Source organism: Dermochelys coriacea, chromosome 18 (genome assembly GCF_009764565.3).
Source record: "Dermochelys coriacea isolate rDerCor1 chromosome 18, rDerCor1.pri.v4, whole genome shotgun sequence".
NCBI classification, from domain to species: Eukaryota; Metazoa; Chordata; order Testudines; family Dermochelyidae; genus Dermochelys; species Dermochelys coriacea.
The window spans coordinates 4,200,370-4,214,461 of record NC_050085.1 but is presented as its reverse complement, the minus strand read 5'-3'; the positions used below and the strand labels follow the sequence as shown (position 1 = coordinate 4,214,461).

Genomic DNA, 14,092 nt, shown 5'->3' with positions numbered 1-14,092 from the left:
TTAAATGGGTATAGCTCACCGTGGGGGCTCAGTCAATGAGGCACAGTGAGGATCATTGTTCAGTATGTAAATAGTGCAGTGGCAGAGTTCAACCTTTTGGCATGAGGGAAAGGAAGATAAATGCTACTAGTTCCCTCTGAGCTGCAGGAACCCTACATCCATCTAATTGCACTTCATAATGGATTCAGCAAACCATTAATTATCAGATTATATTTTAGGAAACTGCAGATAAGAAAGCTTTGTGAAATTTATTCTTAAAGGGGCCATTACACAGCAATGAAGGTTTTGCATTGTGCTGGCACAGACAGCGAGCTTTATGCAAGGTATCTGAAAGCATTTTATAAAGCCATGTATTGTGTGCCGCAGGGGAATGGCTGTGTGCAATTCTGACAACCATTATGTGCTTAAAGAGAAATATTTGCATTAGCGCCAATTCATCGGTAATGGTATTAAACACCTGAGAAATGATGGGCCACAGCACTCAGATTAGCTTCTTCTCTCTTCAAACACTGCAGCTTCAGCTGAACTAGAGGAGGCAGGGAGATCTTGTGGCTTTTGTCATCTTACAAAGAGGCTACAAGTTGTAGCTGTCCAGCTGTGGGTTGACCCTACTACTTAGGGTAGGGCATGAACTGTTCTGATAGCCTTGGCAAAGATTTGGCCAGGATTAGGCTCTGCCTACACAAGGCATTGCTAAACCTTGCTGGAGGCAGGTTAACGGAGCCAGCTGCAGCTATTAGGGGCTATCGGAGGCTAGTGTTTTTTTACTTTGGGTTAGAGCTTCCTGTATATCATTTTAAAAGTTTCGCAGTGCTGAGAGGGATGAAAGATGTGGGATGGATGGACAGCCAGCTTTCCCAGGAGGATTCTGCATGAGAAAGGCAAGGATCACTTGCTGAAATCCTATAAGGCTCCAAGTAGTCCCCAAATTAGCAAGATTGGTGCTTAACTGTCCTGACTAAAGGAGAGAATGAGGCTGGGCCATTCCCACCTGCATAGCAGCCACTTTCTGAATAACAGACAGCTAATTAGATATGTTACATCTGCTGAGAGAGATGACCCAACATCCTGCAGCTGTGCACAATGGTTTGTCCCACATGCTTGATCCTGTGACCCTACAGCTGCCAGCCCCAGACATTTTATTTTCATTCCCATGACTAAGCTTTGGATTTCCCTTTGTCAGGTTAAGACGACACTTAGGGCAATGCCTCTGAAACTTCAGCTTGAGCAGAGATCCAAAGGGATGGCCCAGCTGCAGCCAAATTTTCTATGGGTCTGTCTGGATGTCAGAGCTCAAGCCCAGTCATGTACATGGCTGTTCTTAGTGCTGTAGAGTGAACCCTGTGACCTTGAGTCTGTAGACCCAGGCTCTAAGACTTGCTGTCAGGGGTTTAAAATGCAGTGTAGACACATCAGAGGGGCTCAAGAGCAGTGTAGCATGTGAGCGGGGGCAAGAGAAGAAATGAAGCAGTGTACCAGAAGCTGCCTTATCCACACAGATCTATGCTCTTGCAAATATCGTGTGTGTCCGTGTACAGCCTATACACTCCGATTTTTCCATAAGCATCTGTCACCAGCACCCCAACAAAGCTGAGAGCAGCGCTTAGTCTGGTTCTTGATTATTGAACGGGCAGCCCCTAACTCTTTCTATAACTGACTGAAATTCCCTCCATCTCCCTCTTCTGCTCCCCACACATGCTTGTGCAGAGCCTTTGCTTAGCTGTGCTCCATCTCTCTCTTTTCCTATTACTCAAACCTGCGCTGGAAGGCACATATGGCCCGCTCCCTCAGAACCAAAAACTGCTGCCCACCGCCCCGCTAGGGAAGGACGCCATCCTGGATCCATGACTTCCAAGCAGGGTGAGTACTGCCAATCTCTCACATTCTCACACGTGCTGGGCCTGCAGTGTTTGTCACTTCTTTTGCCAGTCTCACATATCCCAGTTTTTTGCTGAAAAAAACCCCCAAAACAAAACAGAATTTCACTGCCAGAGCAGGACACCTCGGTACGTACAGCCGATAAGCCAGCTTGGTGGCTTCCCTTCCAAGTGCTCTTGGTCATGGCTTACTTAGCCTCTTCACAAATCAGAGTTACTTTGTCATCAAACAAGTCCTCCATAGTCACTGCCACCAGCTCCGAGCCAGCTTGGTTAGTTTGGGGATCTGGCAATGTCACAAAGAGTTGGGAGTCAGCAAGCTGGGCTTCGTCCAAGGTGATCATCTGCTCAGCTGCTTCTCCTTGCTCCGATGTCTGAATCACCTGAATGAGAGTCAAGGAGACACTTAGAGCAAGCTTTCCTCTAAATTACTCCAACGTCTGCATCATTCATTCTCGGCCCAAGCTCTAATGATAATATTTACTGTCACGCCAGAGGACCGCAATTACAATAGGCACGAGCCTAATGGGAAACTCCAAGCCGCACGCACCTCTGATGCAAAGGAGAAGTCAGGCAAGCAATTTAAATATTTCTCTTCACAAAACTGCTATAATTTAGCACCATATGCAGTCTTGGATCATAAAGATTCTATGATAACACACGAGTGGAACACAATCCCAGGGAATCTCACACACCGGGCTCCCACATCCAAAGAGTTATTCTCTACTGATAGCTTCAATATTAAAAGGGACAGTATGGGGTTCCAGGCCTAAAATTTGGTCTTCTACAAAATAGTTACAATCTAATGGGGAATGTCATCTGGATTCCAATAGACTCTTCCTTTGAGTAATCAGTCTGCTCCGCACATCCCGCCAACACCTCCGCCTGAGTTCCCCGAGAGTATGGGTGAGAACGGGAGTCCGGGTCTGTGGAATGGAAAGCGTGGAGGTAAAGGGCTGTTCGTGATGGGGAACCAATTCAGTTTGAACAAAGCCTCAGCACTTCCTGCTTACCCAAACCCTGACTGATGATAAAGTAACATACTGACAGGGTTCCTTCCTTCCTACCCACCAAACCAGTCACACCCCTGTGCTTTGCATACCAGAGCCCAGGGAGCTCCAAGCAGCCTAAGGACCTATCAGACATGGGGCTCACTGGAGTCAGGCTTTTTTGTGGGGGAGCTGTGGAGCAGGAGTGGAAGTAAGGGAGCTGGGGATGCCCACCAATGCAGAGAATAATGGGGCTGGGAGGAGGCAGGGGAGGAAGGAGAGGGATGGACCCCTCAACAGAGGCATTTCAACTTTTGGAGCTTATTCCAGCCTCCCCTACATGAGGTTTGCCTGGCACTCATGGTGACTGCCAGCGACTGGAGGAATCAGTTACCTGCACAAGTTGGGCAGTGGTGGCCTGGCATTCCGTGAATGTCACCTTTGGGTGCTCAGCGCTGTAATGACTCTGCAGCTGCTCCCGAGTAGTGAAAAGCTCCCCACACAGCCCACAGGTGAAGGTGCTCTCTATCTGCTTAAAGTGCTCTGTGGTGACATGGTGCTGCAGGGCCCCTGGGAAGCGGAAGGAGGCCACGCAGTACAAGCAGCGAAATGGCTGGGTCCCTGTGTAAGAGACATGGAGAAAGCATCACGCTGAGTGGAACATACTGGAGGAGCAGAGAGCCAGGGCTGGGGCAGGCATGGGAGGAAGAAGTGCGATGCTGGAGACAATGGGGAGCAGTGTGTGAGAGGCTCTGCAATGAGCCGCACAGTGGGGTGTGTGCAGGGGTGGGACACCGAATGTGATGGTGAGGGATCCTGCCTGCACTCTGTGATGCACTATGGTGTGGACTGTTGTGGGGATTTGGTTTTATCTTGCCCATCTGCCTCTCACCCATAGCTCTCTCCACCCCCCTTCTGCATCACAGCCTCCATCCTCCTCTTCCCTACATTGATTCAATTGCCTCTTCCTGTTACCCTCACCCCTCTACAGTTCTTACCAGCTCCCGCCTGCTTCTCTTCCCATCTCCTTCCACCAGTTCAAATCCAGATCCCATATCCACACTCCTTCTCACCTCGGGAGATATTTGCCCCAAACTTGGCCCTCCCTCCATCTCCCAACCTCTCTACCTGCCAACCCCATCCCTGCCACCACCTCCACCCCTCATACCCATCTTTCTCTTTCCCCTTTCTCTTGCTGTCTCTGGAACACCCACTCCATCTCCACCAAGATCTCAGCCATCCACAACCTCTTCTTACCTCGCTCTCTCCAGCTCCTGGCTCTCACACAGACCTGGATCCCTTCACCTGATACTGCCTCTACAGCTGCCCTCTTTCTCTCATACTCCTTACCCTGTATCAGATTGTGGTGGGGCTGTTGGACTTCTCTTCTCCCATTACTACTGCTGCCAGCCTCTCTCTCCTCACTCCTTCTCCTCATTTGAGCAGTCCTGCATCTGACCCTTCTCTCCTCTCCCCTGCCATGCTGCTGTCATCTACGATCCACCAGCCTTCCTCTCCAATCTCAACTCATACATTCATAGACCATAGGGCCAGAAGGGACCATTGTGATCAAGTAGTCTGACCTCCTGCACAACACGGGCCATAGGACTGCCCTGAATTAATTCCTGTTTGAACTACAGCAGATCACTTAGAAAAAACTTCCAATTTTGATTTAAAAAGACCATTGCAAGATCCGCCTTCCCAACGCTCAGCTCCAGCTCACCCCCAACATCCGCTTCCTCCACTCCTGCTTCAGTGTGTCTTGGGCCAAATTCCTGCAACCAAGGTGACTTCCTCCACTACATATTTGTTCTCTCCTCCGTCAGTTCTGCCATCTTCCTAGCTAAACACATTCCTTCTTCAACCTAACTGAACACCATCTCCTCTATCCCAGCCGCCTTTTTTGCCACCTTTGACTCATTCCTCCGTTCTCGTCCTGCCTCCACTTCTCTTTCTATATGGGAACTTGCTGATTTCTTCCATGAGAAAATTGACAAAATATGACAGTGACCTTCCCCCTCCCCTCAGCTTGCCTTCCCTTCTTGCCTCCCCACCTACAACATTCTCCTCCTCTGCTCACAGACACAGAAGTTTCTCATCTGCTCTCCTTCTCCAACCCCTCCACTTGCCCCAGTGACTCCATCCCATTTCCTGATCTCCCTCAACCCCTCCCTTATTCTTCTCCTTATACTCTCACTCTCCTCTCTCGTTCTCCGCATAAGACAAACATGCTTTAGTTTCTCCCATCTTAAAAACACACCCTTGATCCCACCTACCTCACAAACTAGTGCCCTATCTCCTTCCTTGCTCTCTACGATCACTGAACCTCTCCACAGTAGCTTCCTCCCCTTCAGCTCTACTGAAACTGCTCTCAAAGTCTCCAGTGTCCCCCTTTTAGCTAAATCTCAGAACCAGTCCTCTATCCTCATCCTCCCTGACCTGCCAGTCACCTTTGACACCACTGACCATGCTACTCTTCTTGAAATCATGTTCTCCCTTGGCTTCCCTGACTGTCCTCTCCTGGTTCTCCTCGTACTTCTCTAATTGCTCCTTCAGCATATCCTAGGAGGATCCTCCTCATACCCCACCCCAGCTGTCTGTGGTGCTATCACAAGGCTCTGTCTTTATCCCCTTCTCCTCTCCCTTTACCCCTCATCTGTGGATAATCTCATCTGCAAACACATATTCAACTACCATCTCTGTGCTGAGGGATCACAGATCTACTTCACTACTCCAGACCTGTCTCCTTCTGTCTTAACTAAAATCTCAGCCTGCCTCTCTTACATCTCCTTATGGATGTCTAGCCATTAACTGAGGCTCAACATGGCAAAAACAGAGCTCTTAATCTCCCCAGCCCTCCAATCCTTTCCCCTACCTCTTTTCTTGATCACTGTGGACAACAAACCAACCAAGCTTGTCACACAGGCCCATAACTGGGCGTCATCTGTGACTTGGAATGCTCTCTAGGGCCTCACATCCAAGCTATGTCTAAATCTTGCAGATTCTTCTTCCATCACACCCCTAAGATACGGCCCTCCTTATCCATCCACACAGCTACATCTCTCCTCCAGGCTCTCATCTCATGTCTTGATTACTGCAACATTCTTCTCTCCTGGGCCTTCACAAAGGCAACCTTGCCTCACTCATATCCATTCAGAATGCTGCTGCAAGGATCATTCTCTTAGCTCGTTGCACTGACCATGACATCCCCCCTGCCTTTTGCGTCCCTCCACGGGCTCCCTCTTCTCTACCGTACCAAACACAAGCTATTTGTATTCACTTTCGAGACCCATCACAGCCTATCCCACTCTACCCATCATCTCTCATTTACTATTGAGATGTTGACTTACACCTCTGATTGGCTCGTGATGCCAGCCTCCATCACCCACTTGTTAAATTTTCCAAACAAGAACCTTTGTGTTTTCTATTACACTGCCCCGCATGTCTGGGAGGCGCTCCCCATAAACACCAGCAAAGCCACTTCATTAGCCTTCTTCACATCCCTCCTTCAAACTCTCCTTTGCCATGATGCCTACAAAACACTTGACCACAGTTAGGCTGCTGGTGAGCTGAGTCCGCTGGTGCTGACCAATAGTGTCTGACTGTTTCCTTGTACTCCCCCTTCTGTTCAGTAGCCATCAGTTGTCTGTTGTCTTATATTTAGATTGCAAGTGCTCTGGGGCAAGGGCTATTTGTTCTGGGTTTGTACAGTACCTAGCACAATGGGGGCCTGGTCCATGACACAGGTTCCCTAGGTGCTATGGGAATACAAATAACAATAAAAAAGACCTGAGTGCCTGCACTTGACATGGACCTGCAGCAGAGCCAGTGTGGGGAAGAGCTCATTACACTTCTCACACTCATGGAACTTCACATCTGAAAAAAAAGAGCATGGGGAGAGGTGTGGGCTCAAAGTTCCTTCCAGATCAGACAGTCACTCTGGACCAGGGCTCCCGACCTAGACACATGCCATTTCTCAAGGGGCCATAGCAGCAAGAGCCCATCTCACTACAGTAACAAGAAGCATCTTGGGAGAGATGACTTAGCAAAGGGAAGTTGTTACAGAACTAGTTAATGTCTACACTGCAATTAAACACCCATGGCTTGCCTGTGTCAGCTGACTTGGGCTCGGGCTGTGGAGCTGTTTAACTGTGGTGTAGATGTCCAAACCTGATCTGGAGCCCAGGCTCTGGGACCCTCCCGGCTCATGAGGTCCTAGAGCCCTAGCTCCAGCCCAAGCCCGAATGTCTACACTGCAATTAAACAGTCCCATAACCCGAGCCCTGCAAGCCTGAATTAGCTAACACGGGCCAGCTGTGGGTGTTTAATTATAGTGTAGACATACCTAGAGAGGGGACTCACTGGAAGAGACTGGTTTGATGGGATACAGTGAATTTTAGTACTGTCTCAGGAGATTGCGGTGCACAATCCTGCCAGGTTAGGGCTATTCATGCAACTCACTTCGAACTCCACAGCACTGGCTCCCCAGAGCACACAGTGCTGGATGGTTACCTGCATGTTCTGCCTTGACGTGCTTCTTGTGAGCAGTAGTGCTGGAGAAGGTTTTGTCACAGGAGCTGCACTGCAGTGAGGAGAACTTGGAAGAGCGGTGATTCTGAGCTGCAAAGACATCAGGGTGATGGGTCCGGTTGTGATACCATAACCCTGACAATTGCTGTAAAGATATAAAGCAAACCATGTTACAATGGCAAAGCTGTTCCACAAGGTAATGTGACAGCAACAGGCTGTGGTCATAAGGCCAAATGGATACAGCAGCTGTGCTCCGTGGGAAGAGACACAGCAAACTGTACTGCTCATCTAATCTGATCCCAACCCACCCTGTGCCACTCAGCACAGTTGATACTTTGCTTGTATTACTGTAACTCATTTACAACAGCAGTATAGCATCCTGAGTGGGGCTTAGAGACCATGTGAGCTCTACTAACAAAATTCATCCCACAGCCTCTGAAAAACCCAGCACTATTCGTTCTCTCCCATCTTCCTTACTATGGGCCCATTTGGCGCTAAATTTTCATACCTGCTGCTTCACTAGGGAGCTATTTGCAAAATGGGGAATTCTATTCTAATGGCTCTTAGCAGCCAAGAAGGCTAGAAACTTTATATTGAAGCCAAAGCTCAGATTCTGGGGAGTCCAGGGCAGGAATTTATCTAAATCTTTGCAACTGGCACATTTTCAGAGCCTACAGATTTCTATTGTCCTTGTTTGTACGCCTCCCTTCTTTCTACTGGTCACAAGACTACCCCTGCTCTGAACAACAAGGAGTCTTGTTCCTTTTGCAATGGAGGCAATGCCCTGTGTGAGTGTCTAATTGCACACTGTCCGTGAGTGGTTTCTCTGAAAAGCAACATGCAATGGGGTATGCTGGAGGGGTGGGATAACATGTGCATTAGGGTACTTGGGATGTTGGGGTAACATGTGCACTGAGCCCAGCCCACCTGATAGGCTTTGTCACAAATCTCACAGCTGAATGGCTTCCCTCCAACATGAGTCACCATGTGGCGCTCCAGAAGGGATGGAGCACTGAAGACTTTCCCACAGGTAGTGCAGGGATGGTACTCCCTGGAGTGGACCTCGTGAATGTGCTTGCGATGCTCCTGCAGGGTGGGGAAGCTCATCCGACATTTCTTGCAATCATACGGATCCTCAATATCTGCTCCCATAAAGAGGCGGTGAAAAGCAGGGGTGGGGAGGAGAGAGGAAGACAGACAGATCAAGAAGAAAAGAAATGAGAAGAGGCAGAAGAAAGAGGGGAGCAAAAGAGGAAAAGAAATGCTAGTTATTTCCAGGCAACAGTAAACATTTGAGTTTTAGGATCTTTGCAGGTAAGTACTATTCCCCTCTTTCTTCCCCTGTCACTTACACTGATGAAGATTCCCAGTTGGTTCTTTGGAGCCCCACTTTCCCTTGGCCTGTGTTGTTAGATGGTGCTGTTGTTTCCTTGAGAAGATCCCATCCCAACCTCCAGCATGTAAAGCTTAACAACAGCCTTTTCCTTTCCAGGAGGGAAAGTCCCACCATGGAAGCACCAGTAAAAGGCCAGACTGCAGTCCTTTATAGTGCCCATGAAGCTCCAGGACACCAGGACTGCCCCTTGCATCCCCTGGCAGAGCAAGGACTGCTGTGGTCTGGAACATCAAGCACTTGAACATGGCATTGCCCCTTCATCTCTACCTCTCAGTCACATTCTGATGGCCATTTGTTTAAGGAGCTCCAACGGCTCTGTTCCGCCTTATGGGAAGGACTCTATTTGAGGCATGGTAGGGCTCAGATACTCACTGTGGAAGGTGCGCAGATGGATGGAGAGCCCATTAGCCTGCCTGAATCCTTTCCCACACTCCCTGCAGACATATGGCTTATCTCCGGTGTGAGTCCTCACATGACGAGACAGCTCAATGGACTGGGCGAATACCGCATCACAGTACTGGCAGGCATACATTTTCCCTGCAGTGAGAGCCAAGTTCAGAGGCTGGAACTTCTCCAGCTGTCCCCGACAAGGGGGACAGGATTTCTGGACAATGTAAGCTCACTTCTCAGGAAAGGAGGCCGGAGGTTATGGAACACAAAAGCTCTCATGTGAGCAAGGTGCCAGTTCCAACACAAACTTCCAGACAAAAGCAGTCCTTCCCAAAGACGCTGGCATCAGAACCACAAAACCTTGTGTGCAAAAGGTGAGCTCTTTCTGACTATAAACACAGATAATACCATACGTGCAGCTACAATGCAGACCATTTAACTACTAGCTGTTCTATAGACACAGATTTATTATTGTAAAACATCTATGCTGTGCCACAAGTTTGCAATGTGCTTTACAAACATAGCAACACATTCTCTGCTTAGAGGAGCTACAAGCTTCCACAAGACAAGGAAACACACCCAAGGCAGCAGTCTGTCAGGGATGGTCTAGAAAATACTTAGTCCTGTCATGAATGCAGGGGACTGGATTAGATGACTGCTCGAGGTCCCTTCCAGTCCTATGATTCTGTGAGGGAGGATGTAGGAAGCATTGATGAATAGAGCGAGGTGGAATATTTCTACTGAAACATTTTCCAGTTTAACGTGCAATTTCATTGAAATTTAAATGTTTTGGAAAAAAAAACAGTTTGATTTTTATATTTTTCAGTGACAAAAATTAAAATGAAGCAACATTTTTTCATTTAATTTAATTTTTCAAAACTTTCCAAAAAATGGGGTTTGATTTTGGGGGTTCCCCTCACCTTCTCCCTATTTCCTATTTTTTGTACTTTTTTCCAGAAGGGGAAAAAAAAAAAAAAAGCAGGAACTTTCAGTTTTTGAAAACCAAAATGGAAATGTGTTGTGTTTTGAATTTGTTATCAAAATGTATCATGGGAAAATCTATTGCAGAGAACAGGGGAAGGCAGGTTGCTTTCATAGATGAGGCCAGAAGAGACAACTGTACTAGTCTGACCTCCTGCAAAGAACTTCCATGAATTCAATCCTGTTTGAAACAGTGAGACTGGAGGCAGAGAGGGCATCAGGCAGGCAAGGACAGCAGGGCTGTTCCAGGCAGAGAGGGCAGTGCTTAGAAGGTATAAAACTCAGAACAGGAGGAAGAGACAAAGGGGGAAGAGTGGGGCAGAGGCCTGGGACGAGAATGGGGGGGGAGTGGGGGAGGAAAAAGAGATGGGGACTAGGTGGGGGCAACAGTATGTGCTGCCTTCCAGGCAAGGTCTTGGAGCTTGTATGGGAGACTGTAGAAGTCAGAATGCCAACCCAGGGATTCCAGGAGTGGGTACTGAGGTCAGAGGAGTTTCACAGCTGTGGTTGGGACAGACTAGAGAAGCAGGAAAGCCAGCAATAATCAAGGCAAGATATGACCCAGGTGGGGATTGGGGTTTCAGCAGTGGGGATGGAGAGGAAAGGGCAGGTTTACCAGACAGGGAGAAGCATCAACTCAGCGAAGGACTCAATGTAGGGCTGAGGGGAGGAGTCAACTGACACTGGAGTTGTGGGCCCAGAAGACAGGAAGGACAGTGGACACAGAGAACAAAGGGAGAGAGAGGGAACACAGGAAGGTCTGTTTGAGAGACAGAGTGAGATGGCAGCTGGGCAGTGACAGGGTGATGCCAGAGGCAGCTGGAGCTGCGGAATGATCTGCATCAACTGCTAGTGTGAGTAGCTGAAACCACTGTCAGCAGATAAGGTTAGAGAAAGGCAGGCAGTCAGGGAGACAGGCACCAGCCAAGGACAAAAGCAGAGGAGCCATTACAAGGGAGGCTGAGGGAACAACCCACCAGCAAGGCAGGAGCAGTAGAGGTAGCCAGGCGTGGATGGATGAAGCCATGACCCCTCACATATGTAAATACTAATATTCCATTCTGCAGCCAGGGCACCTGTAGTGCAGCCCTGTGCTTTAACTGCCAGGCCGTGCTCCTCCTCTAAGCATACACAAAGGCACACAGGCCCTGGGGCACAACAGGGACGCAGAGGGCTCCAGGAGGCTTACCCTCAGAGTGCTTCTTCTTCGTGTGATAGGCTAGGGCGGACGCCTGTGTGAAGGTCATGAGGCAGTGCTTGCACATGAAGGGGCGGTCTCCGGTGTGCAGCCGCAGATGGTTCTTCAGGGTAGAGTTGGCTGCGAACTTGGCACCACACTCTTCACAGGAGAAGGGCTTCTCGTCAAAGTGTTCCGTCAGCTTATGGTACTGCATTCCTGGGGGTAGGAGACCAAGGGCAGCAGTTAATGCCCGGCACAAAGGTATTTTGTACAAAAGCAATACCCCATCCCAGCCCTGACACCAGGTGACTGCCTAACTTCACATCCAAGGAGCTGATTTTCTTAGCAGCCAGCAGTCCCAGACTGCTTCCCTAGCTGCCACTTGCTGATAGAGGAAAGAATGACATGGCAGTGAACTCCTTCTGCCCATAGAGCAGTGTTACCCCATCCACCATGCTGAGAGCAGGGAGGCTTGGGGTAAGGGGAAAAAGAACCCAGAGCACTGAGAAGCTTTGGCCCTTTTCTTACCACCACCTGAAGAAATGAGTAGGCCATCTTGCAGTGCAATTATTTCTGGAGGCCTTTTAAATTGCCAGCAGCCCCACTTTTCCGACATAAGCTTCATGCAATGGTGGAAAAAACAATCACGCAAGAAGCTGGGGCAATCAGCAGGGCAGGTGAAATGAATTGAACTGCATTCCCCTCTCCACAATGCAGTTCAGGGCTTCTCCATCTCCCCTAGAGTCCCCAGTGCATAATAGAGAAAGGGGTTCTGATTTCAAGCTATCTAATGTGTTGTCAACATGGCCATTACCCTGGTATCTAAGCACCTCTTCCCCTGCTGCTTGTGGAATCTCTCCCAGGTCTAACCCTACCTGAGGCATGAGCAAATTCTCTTCCACAGATGTCACATGTCACTGGGAGCCGCTTCTTCTTCTTTTTGGCTGTCCCTGCAGCTCCAGGCCCTCCGTGGGCCTCCAGCTGATGCTTTTCCAGCTCCTTCTTGGAGGTCTTGATCTCACTGCACTCTTTACACAGCACTTGCTTCCCCTTGGCCACGCGACACCGCTTTACGTGCACCTTCAGACGGCAGTAGAAATGGAAGCTCTTATCACAGGCCTTGCAGACAAAGTTCTTCTTGGAGGGAGCTTTCTCTTGGGGTTCCTTCTGCTCCTTGGCGCTTGCACTCCCAGCCTTCTCCTCCTCCTTGTCCATAGCTTCAATCTGGGATTCACTGTTCACCTTCCATTTCCTGATTCCAGCCTTCTCCCCACTTCCCTCGGTCAGGAGCCCTGTGTGCACAACTCCCATTTCAGTGCATACTGACAACTCCAGGTTCTGGCCTTCCTCACCCCATGCCTACTAAGAGGTGTGAATGGATGCCTGAATGTGTGCAGAACACTGTCACATCTGAATGGCAGCACTTCACATTCACTTTGTGAAGGTCGCAATGACAATATCAGGTGCAAGGAAGTGGAGCATCAGGCCTGAATTTCTCTGTCAAAAATGCCAATATCTACAGAGTGTTGGGTAAAGTGACAGAGCACCTGGGCAGAATTTCAAAAGGACTCAGCTTTCATTTCAGCACCAATGAGAATAACCAGAGCTGCAGGGAACTCAGCACTTCTGAAACTGCCTCCTACTCACATGAGTGAAATTACTGTGTGGGTAAAGATTTGCAGGTTTGAGGCCTTTGTTCTGATGGCACCCTAGTGGCACCAGAGATAAGGCAGCACTGCATTTTCCATTTGAAGTGAATACAGATTCCTTAATTGAACAGGGTAAGTCCCAGGAATCCCTCTCCATCATAGCCTGTTTCTAAGAGGACACACTAACACTCTGGGGTGCTTCATGGTCTTCTGGAAGGCCGCTACTGGATTTAAAATCATTCATTGGTGCCCCCTTTCTAGAGATTCTAACAATTTTTCAAGCCCCAGCAACAGCACAATCCCAAAAGGCACAAACTGGAAAATGTACACCAGACTCCAGCCTACAGGAACCCCCCCTGTGGTAATCAGTGTGGGGGAGGCAATACAAATACAAACAGTTATTTGGCTTCTTCATTATAGGTAGAATTCTGCAAATCTGTGGCCATGGAAACTAGTGCAGAATTCACCCCTTGCCACAGCACGGTTCTCAGGAACTCAAGGCTGCATTTTTTAAAGAATGTTTCTAACTTTTGTGGTTATGGAGCGAACCTTGCAAATGTAAACTGAGTGTAACCAATGCAGTGTTGTCACCCTGAGTTTGTAGGCAGCCTGAAAAACAGCTGAGGGATGTTAAATACCCATGTATTTTAATGCACCATTAACTCTGAAACCTAAAGATGTCACTCTGTGGCATACTGAAAATGTAGTGAGTGTAAAATAAATTCTAAGACTAGCTCCAGTTCACCCTCCTTTGCCAAGACAGCACCATCCATATCTCACCTCTTCCATTGCAGTCCCACTAAAGTTCCACTCTACTCCCATCCCACAGACCAAATCTACTCCCCTGACACCAGCACAGGAAGCTTTTCCCACTCACAGCATTGAGGCTCCCTGTAGCCTTCAGCACCTTAAATCATCTTAAATAGATTTTTGTGATTAGACAATACACACTCTTTTGGATATGCTACAGAGAACATTCTCTAAGATATGAGCAGCAATGAACTTGGGACTTAAGATGTTCCCAGGCCCTAGCTGACTGATACAGCATCCTGGGTGAAAATCCAGACCCTACTGAAGTCAGTGGGAGTTTTGCCATTGAC

At 48.7% G+C, this 14,092-nt stretch overlaps 1 protein-coding gene across 11 annotated transcripts in view; it reads right to left on the bottom strand.

Annotated features, from left to right (window-relative positions):
- Positions 1 to 229: 229 nt before the first annotated feature.
- ZBTB40 (zinc finger and BTB domain containing 40) overlaps positions 230 to 14,092 on the bottom strand; it is a 66,449-nt gene continuing 52,586 nt past the window's right edge. For 4 of the 11 annotated variants that reach the window (XM_038376723.2, XM_038376729.2, XM_043500114.1 and 1 more), the window contains 8 exons: positions 12,219 to 12,635; positions 11,353 to 11,559; positions 9,165 to 9,329; positions 8,324 to 8,538; positions 7,379 to 7,541; positions 6,656 to 6,742; positions 3,261 to 3,487; positions 230 to 2,260 (listed from right to left, as the gene is read on the bottom strand). In XM_038376723.2, the coding sequence (XP_038232651.1) occupies positions 2,066 to 2,260; positions 3,261 to 3,487; positions 6,656 to 6,742; positions 7,379 to 7,541; positions 8,324 to 8,538; positions 9,165 to 9,329; positions 11,353 to 11,559; positions 12,219 to 12,635 (1,676 nt within the window). In that variant the 3' untranslated portion in view covers positions 230 to 2,065. Of the gene's footprint in view, positions 2,261 to 2,676; positions 2,804 to 3,260; positions 3,488 to 6,655; positions 6,743 to 7,378; positions 7,542 to 8,323; positions 8,539 to 9,164; positions 9,330 to 11,352; positions 11,560 to 12,218; positions 12,636 to 14,092 lie in introns of all 11 variants that reach the window. The other 7 variants (XM_038376726.2, XM_038376728.2, XM_043500115.1 and 4 more) reach the window with 6 other exon arrangements.